Source organism: Brassica napus, chromosome A2 (genome assembly GCF_020379485.1).
Source record: "Brassica napus cultivar Da-Ae chromosome A2, Da-Ae, whole genome shotgun sequence".
Taxonomy (NCBI): domain Eukaryota; kingdom Viridiplantae; phylum Streptophyta; class Magnoliopsida; order Brassicales; family Brassicaceae; genus Brassica; species Brassica napus.
In genome coordinates, this window is record NC_063435.1 from 5,647,183 (window position 1) to 5,660,140 (window position 12,958).

At 31.3% G+C, this 12,958-nt stretch overlaps 1 protein-coding gene and 1 non-coding gene across 2 annotated transcripts; one reads left to right on the forward strand and one right to left on the reverse strand.

The window, feature by feature from the left end:
* Window positions 1-1,318: 1,318 nt before the first annotated feature.
* LOC106390053 (GDSL esterase/lipase At5g55050-like) lies at window positions 1,319-4,148 on the reverse strand. Its single transcript, XM_013830440.3, has 5 exons — window positions 3,761-4,148; window positions 3,314-3,459; window positions 2,775-3,008; window positions 2,414-2,669; window positions 1,319-1,676 (listed from the first exon to the last, which is right to left on the reverse strand). The coding sequence occupies exons 1-5, from the start codon at window positions 4,023-4,025 to the stop codon at window positions 1,453-1,455; spliced, it is 1,125 nt and encodes a 374-aa protein (XP_013685894.2). The 5' UTR covers window positions 4,026-4,148; the 3' UTR covers window positions 1,319-1,452.
* On the forward strand, window positions 3,052-3,124 carry TRNAF-GAA. Its single transcript has one exon. It is a non-coding gene; the product is annotated as a tRNA-Phe (tRNA).
* Window positions 4,149-12,958: the final 8,810 nt, after the last annotated feature.

The following is a 12,958-nucleotide window of genomic DNA, read 5'->3' on the forward strand; positions in this document are numbered from 1 at the left end:
GTTCTTCTAAATACTTTTGTAGCAATTGTTGATTGTATAATGTAGAGCATAATGTTAATGCTAATGTTTTACCAATCAACTAGAGCTTGACCCGCACACCCGCGCGGGTATTCATTTTTGGTTTACAAAAAAAAATATTTATCTTATATAAATGGTAATATATGTTTTTAAATTTATATATATATATATATATTAAATAATTATTTAATATATTTCTAAACACAATCATTTTAGAATTTATAATGAATAATTTTGTTTTATTTTTTGATCCGTCAACTGTTACAATCTTATTTTTAAAATATAACTCTTGTGTTCGTGCAAATGTATTTTTTATGGATCAAAATTTTAATGTAAGTAAAATAAAATGGTTATTTATTTTTATATTTGATTTATACGATTAAATAATTCAATATGTTATTTAAAATTTTGTGGTTTATATTATGTATTTTTTATAACACTTTTATGTTTTTTTAGACTAGTTAATATACCAAAATAAAAAATAACCACCCGGTAATAATAAAATCTTGTTACATTTTTGACATTGATTAAGTATAATTTATTGTTTACCTAGATTATAGGAAACATTTTTTTAAATAAATAAACATAATTTGTTATATTTTATTTTAGGAAAATGCATTAATTAAACTATAAAAGACAAGAATACTAAAAGGTAGGTAAATTTATTACTTCAGTAGCATTCAAATGTAAATAACTTTGAAAACTAAGTGGCAATTTATATTGGTACTTCTCTTTTAATAATAGAGATTATTTATATAGTGAGTTAATAATCTAACTTCCCAAAGTAATATGGAAATAATATATTACAGAGATAAAGTTATATTTTCAGATATTAATATTCTTATTGATATTTCCATATTCTTCTTGGTTTTCATGTTTTCATAATCTTGATTCTTTTGAACACCAAATGCTTACATTAATTTAAAACCCCAATGGCATAGGAGTATACAACCAGATATAAACTCGACAGGAAGATGATAAGAGAAGAAAATTACAAAGAAAGTAACAATATATATGACAAAGAAGAGAAAAAACTTGCATAAAAATTATTCTTGAAATCTTAAAGTCCGTACTCGAAAAAAACACATAGAAATTGGATTTAGAACCGACATTGAAATATCCAACCCATAAGGTTTGAAAGCAGTTAATAACCGTCTCCGACAAAACTCGACTGTTTTCATAATCTTGATATGGTTGTTCTTCTTGATTTTCCAATAGATAAACATCGGCGTACCCTTACATTTGTTAAAGGTTGATTATATGTTGTTTTGGAACATTGGAAAATTAAAAAAAAAAACGGTGAGAAGCACTAGTAAATCAATACACAACATTAGATTTCCAACAGAATTGGCCCGTATATACTTGATTACAAATCAATTCGCCAAAACCCATTTCTATTTGATGGCGAATATTTCGAAAACAAAGCCATTTTGATCATGAAGAGACAAGTTGAGTCAGAGTTAAAGGAGATGAGTATTGCGAGTCATCAGATAACATAAGATCGACAATGGTCCGAGCAGCAGCTTCCGTGGGATGACCGAAGCGATCCCAAAAGAGGTATTTGGTTCTGTCTGAGCATAAATTTGACACGGGAAAACAAGGAGAGTCCGCATTTAAGTCCCCACTTCCACAACACGCTGATGTCACATCCGCAAAACCTGAAATCAGAAAACGACGTGTTTTTTTTCATTCGTTAAGTGCGATTTTGTTTGCTAGGGTAAGCCAATGGCTCTGATTGGTTAAAAGTTAGTGTTAATAGGTGTAAGTAAAAGTAAAAGAAACTTTAGATGGATCCACCATTTCCAGCGCAACCCTTTTCACCTCTTTTATAGGATGGTAAGTTTTCAACTTAGAAAAAAACAAATCACTAGATTAAAAATAATGTTTACTCTAGTTTACTCTATTTATTTCCTCCCATTTAATCTACCGATCACACACATTGTTTTTTCTTTCTAATATCACCACTTTAATTTGGCATGTGGATCATGTGTGTCCCTCCGTTTTAATAGTGATCCCACTTTGTGACTTTCGGTCGCTTGATAAAAGTTACTTTTCTATTTTATTCAGTACACTGTACATGTGGAGTCATAAAATTGTTATTTAAGTTTTTTTTGTTGAAAGAAATTATTCAGAAATTTCCTTCAAGAAAAATATTTTTTTTGAAAAAGCGGGTATGGTTTGGAGAAAGGTGATATAAAAAAATCAAAGGGGGTGTATTACTATAGGAATAAAATTACTGGAATTCGTCTTACCCAAATTTCAATCATACATGTTAATTTATTTCACGTCTCAACCTTGCGGTATTTATGGTTTGTGTGGTTCGATTGTTTATTCTAGTTTTCGTTAGTCGTGGTAACAAAATTTAATACCTAAAATATACAAACTCTGATCGTACCGTAGCGGGCAGGGTTGGTGATAATGTCATGGACGGACTTGAAGTTGTCAAAGTAAGTGTACGCCATTGAGCTTTTCAACTCCTGTTTAAATTGTTGTAACATCTTTAATAGAGCTTCGTTGTACAAAGAGCACCACATGTTAGACTCTTCGTTGCATTCATGCATCGTCGAGTTTCTCGCTCGTTGTCCAGGTGTGCAACCAATCTGTGCTACACCTAGTATAAGGAATCTACGTGCTCCATTATCGTGAAGTCTCTGTTAATATTAATACAATTTTCAATTAATAAATTTGTAAGAGGAATACATGCATGTATCTAGCTCGTAGCAAAAGTCTTAGATGTCCTAACTTTTTTATTTTACCTTTAATTGCTCTCTGAGCTTATCAGCCATTGATTGTGTATATTGCTGAGGATTGGTCTTTTGTCGTAGTTTGAACGATCCAAAATAATCGAAAAGATCGTTGCTGCCTATTACCACGAAGAATAGAGATTTGGATAGGTGGTTTTGTGCTTCGGATGGTCCAAGCTGACTTGTGAGTTCTTTATGAATGTCTTGCCAATCGTTCACTTGGTGCGATAAAGGAATAGATTGCCTCTACACATAAGTATTACATAAGATGAAAAGTCAATAAGATATAGCGGGGATAGCTCAGTTGGGAGAGCGTCAGACTGAAGATCTGAAGGTCGCGTGTTCGATCCACGCTCACCGCATTTCTTTTTGTATTTGTAATGTTTTTAATTTTTTTTTTTGCAATCTACCGCCTAACTTTCCATTTCAAAATAAAGCTGACCATGGAACCAATACTTTATTTAATTACTTTCCAGTGTTCCAAAAAAAAAAGGAATTTTAATTACTTTCCAGAAATTTAACATATCCTAGATGAAATATAAATAACTTACAAGCTTTTGATCGGAACCGTTGAAGATACCAGCTCCACCGGAAGCAAAATTCACACCAGTTAAGGCCGCAGATTTTCTCTCTTTCTCTTTAAATGGGACTTTCAGTGAGAGATACGGCGGCGGTAACGGTAGACCAAATTTCTCAGCTAATCAATCCCAAAAGAAACACTTAGGTCAACGTTCATGTGAAATAAATTTTGATTTATATATTGACAACTAACAGTTACAACTTACAACTACGTGTATTTTCTTATAATGATTTTCAACGTCTAACCATTATTTTGGTTTAGTTATGAGAGGATACATATAGTCCTAATTGCTCGCACGACACGCTATCTAAATCAAAGCAATCGTGGCCTGACATAGCATACCAACACTATTCATCTCATAGAGACCAAACAAAAAAAGTAGAATATATACGAAACCGGAAAATATACAAAAACTCACCGATAGCATCTGCGGCGTTTTTGCCGTTAGAGAATCTTCCGGTGGCTTTCTCGTCAGGAAAATCAACGCCGTTACGTGGATAATTAGCTTTGGATATGGAAATTGCTAAGTAATTATTGTTTCCTGCATCAACCAACGAATCTCCGAAAATGTATACTCCCGGAATCGAAGGTCGTTTTCCGGTCGTTGATTCTAAACCGGCAAATGAACCGAACCAAAGTAAACCGAGGAAGATGGGGAGGAACGGTGTTTTGTTCGTCGGCATGTTCTTTTCCTCCCGGCGAACGCTTTGAACTGGTTTTGTTTCTCCGAGGCTCTTAGGGTTGTATTAGAGATGTAAAACTTAGTGTGGTTATATATAGAGAAGAGAGAAATGTGAATACTGACGGAAAATATTTGCAAAATTAGAAAATAATATAAAGTTTGGTAATGTGAAAAGATGAAAAATATAAAAATGAGAAGGGCAGCTTCTTTGATTGTCCTTGTCAGACCGATCATGTCACATTGTCACTTGTAGATTGTCGCGACTGTTATGGCAATTTCAGTTTTTGTTATATGGCACCGAAAACATTGATCTTTAACGCTCTATCTCTCTCTGTCTTACTATATGTAGCATACTTAATTTTCCACTTATTGCTCTAATTGTATGACAAATATATATATATATACATTTTTTTTTTGATAACTCGGGGTATCTGGTGGGCTGAAGCCCAACTGATTAATCTTCTGAGGGTTTATCTACCGATATCCGATAGACCCGGTTACTTACAATGAAAATTAGATATGCATGTTATCTGACCACACAAACATTTATATCTGAAATGGTAGGTTTCGAATTTGGGGTGCTTAGCACCTTTCCAAGCTACCGTACCATTCAATCATGCTTGTGTGATTTGTATGATAAATATAGTAAGGCAACCATTTTGAGGTAGAGTCGATATCCTATACATTATATATTTCTACATTTACTATGGGCATGATCGGTTAAAACTTATTGGTTACGTGTACGGTTGTGAGAGTTTGCAGATGTGAATTACTGTAATTTTTAGCTTTATTAAGCGATTTGTACGATTGACAACACGTTTAGAAATTGGTTTAATTGCAGGATATTTATAACTGGTTGATTATGCGATACTCTAATGGTTTAATAATAAATAACCAATATTAACATATTATAACATTAGAAACATACTATTATTAGTTGACGAAAAAAATACTATTATTATAAAATATAAAATTATTGATATAATATAATTAATAAAAATATTACATTTATTTATTTATTTTTAATTTAGATGAAAATGATAATTTCGATAAAAAACTACAAATATATATAGTTTGAAATTAATATGTGTAGTTATCACTTTATTTCTTTTACTTTGTTGTTTAAAACTGTAGATTTACTAATTTGTATTTGCAAATATTTGTAACATATGTAAAGAGATACAAATAAAAATAACTGTTTTTGGGTGCAATGGAAAACTTATTTTTCAACGGAAAATGAGAATAATAGTTTGAGAAAGCTCTCTGAATTCGATAAACTAGTAGTAGCAAGCTGACATGTGATCAGTGGCGGACCCACTTGAGAGGATGGGGTTGCACATGACACACGTTAAATTTGGATAAATATATGTTTTGTATGGATGAACATTAAAATACCAACAGCTCTGTTGGGTAAATTCCCTTTGTGACACTCCTAAAGGTCTAAACCTAGTTTCGAATCCTGCGGTTGATACTTTTGATTTTTTTTTTACATGGTTTGACCCAGGTAAAATTTAGTTATGGGTCCGCCACTGCATGTGATTGCAGATTTTTCTTATCGATTAGTGCAGACAAGGTGGATGGCTAGAGGACAGACAATTTTCTTGATGTTTCCTTCCATTGGTTCGCGTTATATATACCCTAAAAATATATGTTAAATATGGTAGATTATAACGTAAACTGAAAATTGTGAATAATCAACCACATGAACTAGTCCAGGTCGTATACAATATAGACAAGCATGCAGAGAAAATATGATTTTTGATTTCCTCTAATAATTTGAAATGCATAGAGTATATCTGATCATGTGAAACTATTTTTACTCGTAAAATGTGTAATTTACCATCACCTACATAATTAGTTTTTATCATGCGAAATTATAATCATATCCTCATGTAATAAAAGTATAGATTTTCCACGAAATGATTGGAAAAAAGAGATTTGGTTTGATCCGACTTGTAATCATCGTGAGATATACATGATAACTTTTAATTATTTTCTTTTGCTCAACTAGTCAAACTTCTCTATCCTTTTAGCATTCCAAGCCCTATATATAATAATATATTGATGTATGTTCTTTCTTGCACTGCTGGTGTGATGTAAACCACTAAAAACTTCCACCGTATGTAGTTGCGCCCATACAATCCTCCCCACTCCCCTCACATTATCTCATTTAATAATACTGGTAATTTGTTGATTCAATGATAGTGATATAAATCAAACAAAATCGACAAGTGACGGATCTAACGCGTAATTACATAAAAGTAAAACTTGAGACAGAAAAGGCCTACGAACCCGATTATAAGTTTGGTCGGTTAGACGGATGCTAGGTAATTATATTAGAAACCTAGATGTTTACAGTTAGGTTGATACTCAAACGCGTGTTTTTCTTGAAAACTACTCAAACGCGTGTTGCCCCTTTGAATAGCTGTATATTGTATTGTTTGTTATGTTCTGTTGAAGATTGAAAAGTAACTTAAGAAACTGGATTACTATGAAATACTTATTACCAACAGTGTTTTTAAAATAGAACCAGAACGGTGATCCGTGATCGGATTGGATTTAACCATGGACCGAAGAAATGTCGAGGTTAAATTTAACTACGGAGCCGTATATAGTGTCGTTCCTTTTGTCCTATCGTTCAGTAAGTTACATTCACCGTTAGTCGTGTCTCATGGTTTCAGATTTTACAAATGGTACTAACTTTAAATTGTTTAAATGATTAAAAAATTTCATAGACCTAAAGTATATATAGTAGATTATTTGCTGAAGTCATATATTACAATATACTAAAATCAAACTCAGTTTCTCTAATTTTGTTCTCTATGTCAACAACGAGTTAGTTTCCATGATTTGAGGTGTGTTGCGAGTGTGGGATATTGACGTGTTACGCGTATGGATTTCTTTACTTTAATTTATGTTGATGTTTTCTTGTTTGTTTGATTTTTACGTTAATGTTAGTAATGAGTCTAATGACTAATGAGTAACACAGCTTTCGCTTTTTATTTTCTTTTTAAAAGCTACTAGGGTCGGTGTCCGCGCTTCGCACGGATTACATGTTTAATAAAAGTCCAGTTCAATTAAAATTGAGAGTTGTGAAGTTTCTGAAAGGATAAGTTATGTTTTGTTTATTTTATAATGCGAAGACGTTGACATAGTTTTTGAATAATAAATTGTTTTGAGGAATTCAATATTCGTAAGAGAAAATAGTATTTGAGTGTGCCTATTTAATTGACATAGGAAGTGGTAACGTAAATTTTTTAAAAGTTGGCTGGTGTCGTTTGCTATGAGGCTTAGGATATCAGTTTACTCCTCTTTTGGAAGCGTTATATGATACCAATATCGTTGTCAAAGTAGAAGCGGGATCCAGGTGTGGTTGTGAGTGATAGTTTTCCTGAAAAAGTCAAATATATGTAAGCATTTATTTTGACATAAACTTTATGTTTAGTTTATTACCTTCATGTAACCGTGGAATGATACTTGTGATGATTACAATTTGGTTTTTCCTGGTATATATGTGATTTAACTCCCTGAAATTCGACGCTTCCTTGTCCCATAAAGTTAGACGTACCAATTTTGATCTACAAATAATTATTGTATTATATTTTGTTTAGTTGTAAATCAATTATTATTTAATAAAAAGTTAGTACATGTCTAAACGCAATCCAATGATGATTTTTGAATATGTGTAGTGGTTATATAAATCACTTCCTTAGATGAAGCATATGCGGCCAACAACATCTGTAGGAATAATTTGGTTTTAGGGACAAAAATTTAGTATTTATTTGTATGTGAGAGAGCTATTGGTTTTTTTTGGGAGGAAGTTGGTTGCATTTGCTAAGCTGATCAACTGGTGGTAGCGTTGGGGCCGGAATATGTATGAAGGGATCGGTGAAATGTTTTCTTGAATCAGTGTAATAATTGTTGTCTCATTGATATTGATTATGTATGGTTGAACGGTAAGCATGTACTGTTGGTTATTGGGAAGAAGATTAAAATATCTAATGTGATAAATTTTCCCTTTCTCGAAGCGTTGGTAGATTGTGTCAGACGTAGAAACAGACACCATCCCTTCCATTATTTGTTCATGTTTAGTGGTTAAAAGCCATTATTTGAAATGTAGTTGGAATAATTGAAAGTAAGTATTTTTAAGACAAACCTGAATGTCAAGACAAATGAAAATTGTTCCTAGAAAGCATTTTTATTTTTGTGATTTGTGATGGGCCACATCTTAATGATCCTAACGATTATTGGATGCGGTTCGAGGGTGTCGTCCCAATTGTTTTGATCTTCTGCTGCATGTTCTACACAAATAAGAATGATAATTATTTTGTATTGCCCATCTTTTATTAATTTTATATTTTTTTGAAGTGAACATAGTTATGGTTTGTTTGTTTGTTTTAAATATTATTGACATGGTTATTTAAAAATTAAAGTAGGCTGGCCCATAATTATTTGTAAATTTGTTGGGTGGGTTTGATAGTAGAATTTAGGCTTTTTTTTAAGAAATTTATAGTGACTGTGTATGAAATGAAGGGATTGTGTTATCTTGGGCGGACAATTTTAAGATGAAAGGAAACTTAGCCGGTTCACACATTGTTAAAGAAAACAGTAGAAATAATAAATTATCTGAATAAATAGAAAATTCAAAATAAAATAGTTTGACAGTTGAAATAAGTAATTGTCCGAAGGAAATAGTTTTACGAAGACGGCGATTTGGGTTAATGGGTTGGGCTGCGAGATTTTTCTTTACCTGGCTCACCGGCAAATCGTAGACAAACCGAAAATTTTGTAAGCGACATCGAAGTCCAAATCTTTTATTGCAATTTTAATTTGAAGTCTAGTCCGCTAGTGACATGACAGTTTAATAGGTAGAGATTATTTTGCCCTTGTGGCACCTTTAGAAAAGCTAGGATTTAGCTCCTTTTATATAGTAGGATTTTCAATCTGAACTCTTGAAGGACAAATCTTTTCACACAAAAATAAAGACATTCTCTTCGTTTATTGCAATTCGAGGTTTGTGTTATCAACTTTAATGTACATAGCGTTACTAGTCCTTCTTAAGCCATAGTCTGCATTATATCATGAAACAAAAGAAGTGTATGATGCTCATTTTATTCAATTTTCGCGTTGATAACAGGATAGGATCCAACATCGAATTCGAAAATAATAATCGAACCATATGAAAAAGTATAATATTATTATGGCCATTTCAAAATTTATATGATTAAGTAGGGAACTAGCAATCGAAAAGATAATTGATGTATGGCCTAGATCACAGAAGAATTGAATTCTTCTCCAACGCAATTGGTGGACTAACACGACATATTTAATCATAACTATTTTTTGAAGGAAACCTAAAATCTATGGACCAGTACGTATGAATATCAAAAACTTTCTCCGGTATATTTTGTCAAGCCTCAAAATAGGATTCCTCAGCAAATAGAACTGACCTTAACACCACCAGCAGAACAAACCTAATCTTGTTCTGCTTGTATTTCAGAAAACCGAAGCTTTGAAAAATCAGATTTTGTCACCAAAGTGACATGACGATGAACATGATTCCTACAGATTCTGAACACTACAAGCACCAGATGACTATTACTAATGAGACGTTCCCTGGTGGATTGAATAATGGCAGTCTCGACCGGTGTGAACAACATAATGCTTGAAATATCTATTGATACTATTAATAAAGTTAAAGAGGATTTATCAAAAAGTTCACAACAACTCATGACACAACATAGTCAAAGAACCAGAAAACATAGTCAAAGAAACGGCGAACAAGCACAGTTAATGAGTACTTCCGATTAAAAAGATAGAACACAAAACAACACCAATTTTCTGCTGAAGATACATTACGTCCCTCTAGAAAATCCACTGCATAAGCGAACTCGCCCCAAGAGCAAAAAAAAAGACAACTGGAGAAAACCAAATCGGCTAAGGAAAAAAGAGTCGGTGAGTTTCTTTTCCCTATAAATAGAGAAGAATTCACAAAGAGGAGGATATTCACAAACACAAAGTCGACACAAAAACTAGAGTTCTCATAGCTTTACATTATGAAGAGTTCATTGTCTTTAGCTGATTTTTTGTTATTTTCTCCGTAATTATTCGCTGAATCTTTTAATAAATGACTTTTAAATAACTCATCATGAAATCGTACTTTCATCTCAAATACCGGAATTCAGATTCACTCTCCATCAGATGTCTTATCATCACAATCCCAAAGAAGTGAAGATTCGGCCAATGCTTTTGCAGCAGCATCACGAGCATGGATGTCGATAGAAGCTAAATGGAATAACAATAACAAACAAACATTTTGAAAGTCTGGTTATCTGCAGAGTTCTTGTATAACCCATCAAGGGTACAACACTACCAGCAAGCTTTTAGACTGAGAGGTCCCGAAGAGATATATAGTTCCATCCTCAAAGAAATGGTTTCCCTTTCCAGGCATTTGTGCACCAGCCAGTTCACAGAATGATGAACCAGGACCCCTACCATTTCTGAATACTTAGTTGAATTCCAATGTTAATCGTTTAATGGATTTGTAAGAGTTACTTTTAGAGATACGAAAAGTCAAATCAGTACGTAAATCTTGTTATTGTTAAACTCACATGCCTTATTTTCACGTGTACGATTGTAGGACTGAGAACACAAACTTTCTCCACAAAGCAACCACATATCTGATTATTGGGTTGCAAACGAAAGATTTCAAGATAGATTAATTAATTTCACAAGAGTAAAAACTTTTAGACTAAAACACTTTATGAGTTTGACGGTTAGAATCTGATAATGGCTGTCATCTTTGCCAATCCATTCAACCTGACAGTTGTTTAATAGAAAAATGAGAATCACTTTTTTGAAATATTGAAGCATTGGCCAGTCCTGTAAAAATGAGATTCACATATGAAGATAAACGTGTACAATTGTAATTAGCTTAAAATAGAAAAAAGTGAATGAAACAACCAATCTTGTGAGTTGTCTGAAAAAACATATGTTGCGTCCAGAGAAACAAACACTGTCAATATCCATCTCTCTCTTCTTCTTATTTATATATCTTTTATTTTTTGTTTTATTTTCTGTTGTAATTTACCAAAGTTACCTCTTTTTTTTTTTGTTCACTTACCAAAGTTACCTCTTTTCCTTCGTCTTGTTGCTTTTCCTTTTCACAGAGGAAACAGTAAAAAAAAGAGGATCAAAAATTAATTTTTTAGGACGGCCAAACTTGGGGGTGAAAATCAGTTTGTGGATCCTTTCTTAGTCCCCCAAAAGCCATCAGTGGTTCCCACAAAAATCAGTTATAAGAAAATAACTAGGATAAGATCCGCGCCTTGCGCGGGATTAAGTTATTATTTTTATTATATTTTGGAGAATGAAACAATAGTTTGGCTTCATTGGATTACGGATGTTCAATCCGGATATCGGGTTGGTTTCGGTTCGGTTTTTTTTGGTATTTGGTTAGTAAAATATAATTACCATTCTAAATCCATATTTACTTTGACTTTAGTCTTTCACATACTTTTGAAAGATTTCAACTGGACGACTAAATTGATCAGCCAATCTTGTTGCTTTAAATCATTAGTGTTTATATATATATATTATTTAGTTTGAATATTTATTAAATAAAAATTCATATGCGTTATATTTTATGATCATTTGTAACTTATTATAAAAAAAAAAAATCTATTGATCACAAAATTTTCAGAGTGGGAATATTCAAATTTTTATAATATAAAATTAAAAAAAAAGAACTAAGATACCAAAATATAACATATAAGAAAAAATATAAATGTTATTATTATATATTTAATGTGATTTTTTAATATCTTTCAATAATATAAAATTAAAAAAAAAGAACTAAGATACCAAAATTGTTATCAAATATTTATTATTCATAATAATTAATTTTCATATATATGTTAATCATATTAGGTAATTTCGTAGCTTCTAATTAAGGAAAGTGCAAAAAACATTTTGGTAGATTATTTATCAATTCGATAGTTAGTTTAATAAAAAATATAATGTAAGTCAAGATGGACCAACCTATTTTTCTAAGAATAGTATATTTTATATAGTCATTTATTAAATGAGAATTTATAATCATACAGTTCTATGATCATTCATATCATTTTATAACTAAATATTTAAATCATCGATAACAAAATTTTCAATGTGAAATCTTTAATAAGTTTATAATTTATAAATGTTTTTGAAAATTCATTGAAAGTTTTAATATTAAAATATTTATGTAATCTTATGGTATATAGTATAATCTATATATATATATGTTTTATTATTAAATGATATTTTTTACTCATATGGTTTTAAAATAATGTGTATCTTCTTATAATATTAAATAAAAGTTCATATTAATATAATTTTATGATCATTTGTAACTTATTATGACAAAAAAAATAATCTATTGATCACAAAATTTTCAGAGTGGGGATCTTCAAATTTCTAATAATTTATAGACGTTTTGAAAAATTCAAAATATAACATATAAGAAAAATTATAAATGTTTTTATTATAGATTTAATGTGATTTTTAAATATATTTTAATAATATAAAATTAAAAAAAGAACTAAGATACAAAAATTGTTATCAAATATTTATTATTCATTATAATTAATTTTTACATATACGTTAATCATATTAGGTAATTTCGTAGTTTTTATTTAAGGAAAGTGCAAAACATTTTTTGGTACGTTATTTATCAATTCTATAGTTAGTTTAATAAAAAGTGTAATATAAGTTAAGATGGATCAACCTATTTTTCTAGGAATAGTATATTTTGTATAGTTATTTTTTTTTTTTGAATTATACAGAGGTATCCTGGCCCCACAAAAGTGATCCAGACTAGTCACGTGTTGCCACGTGTCGGTCCTCTGTCCCTGGCGATGCCGAAATGTTAATTCCCCAGTGGCCGGGATTCGA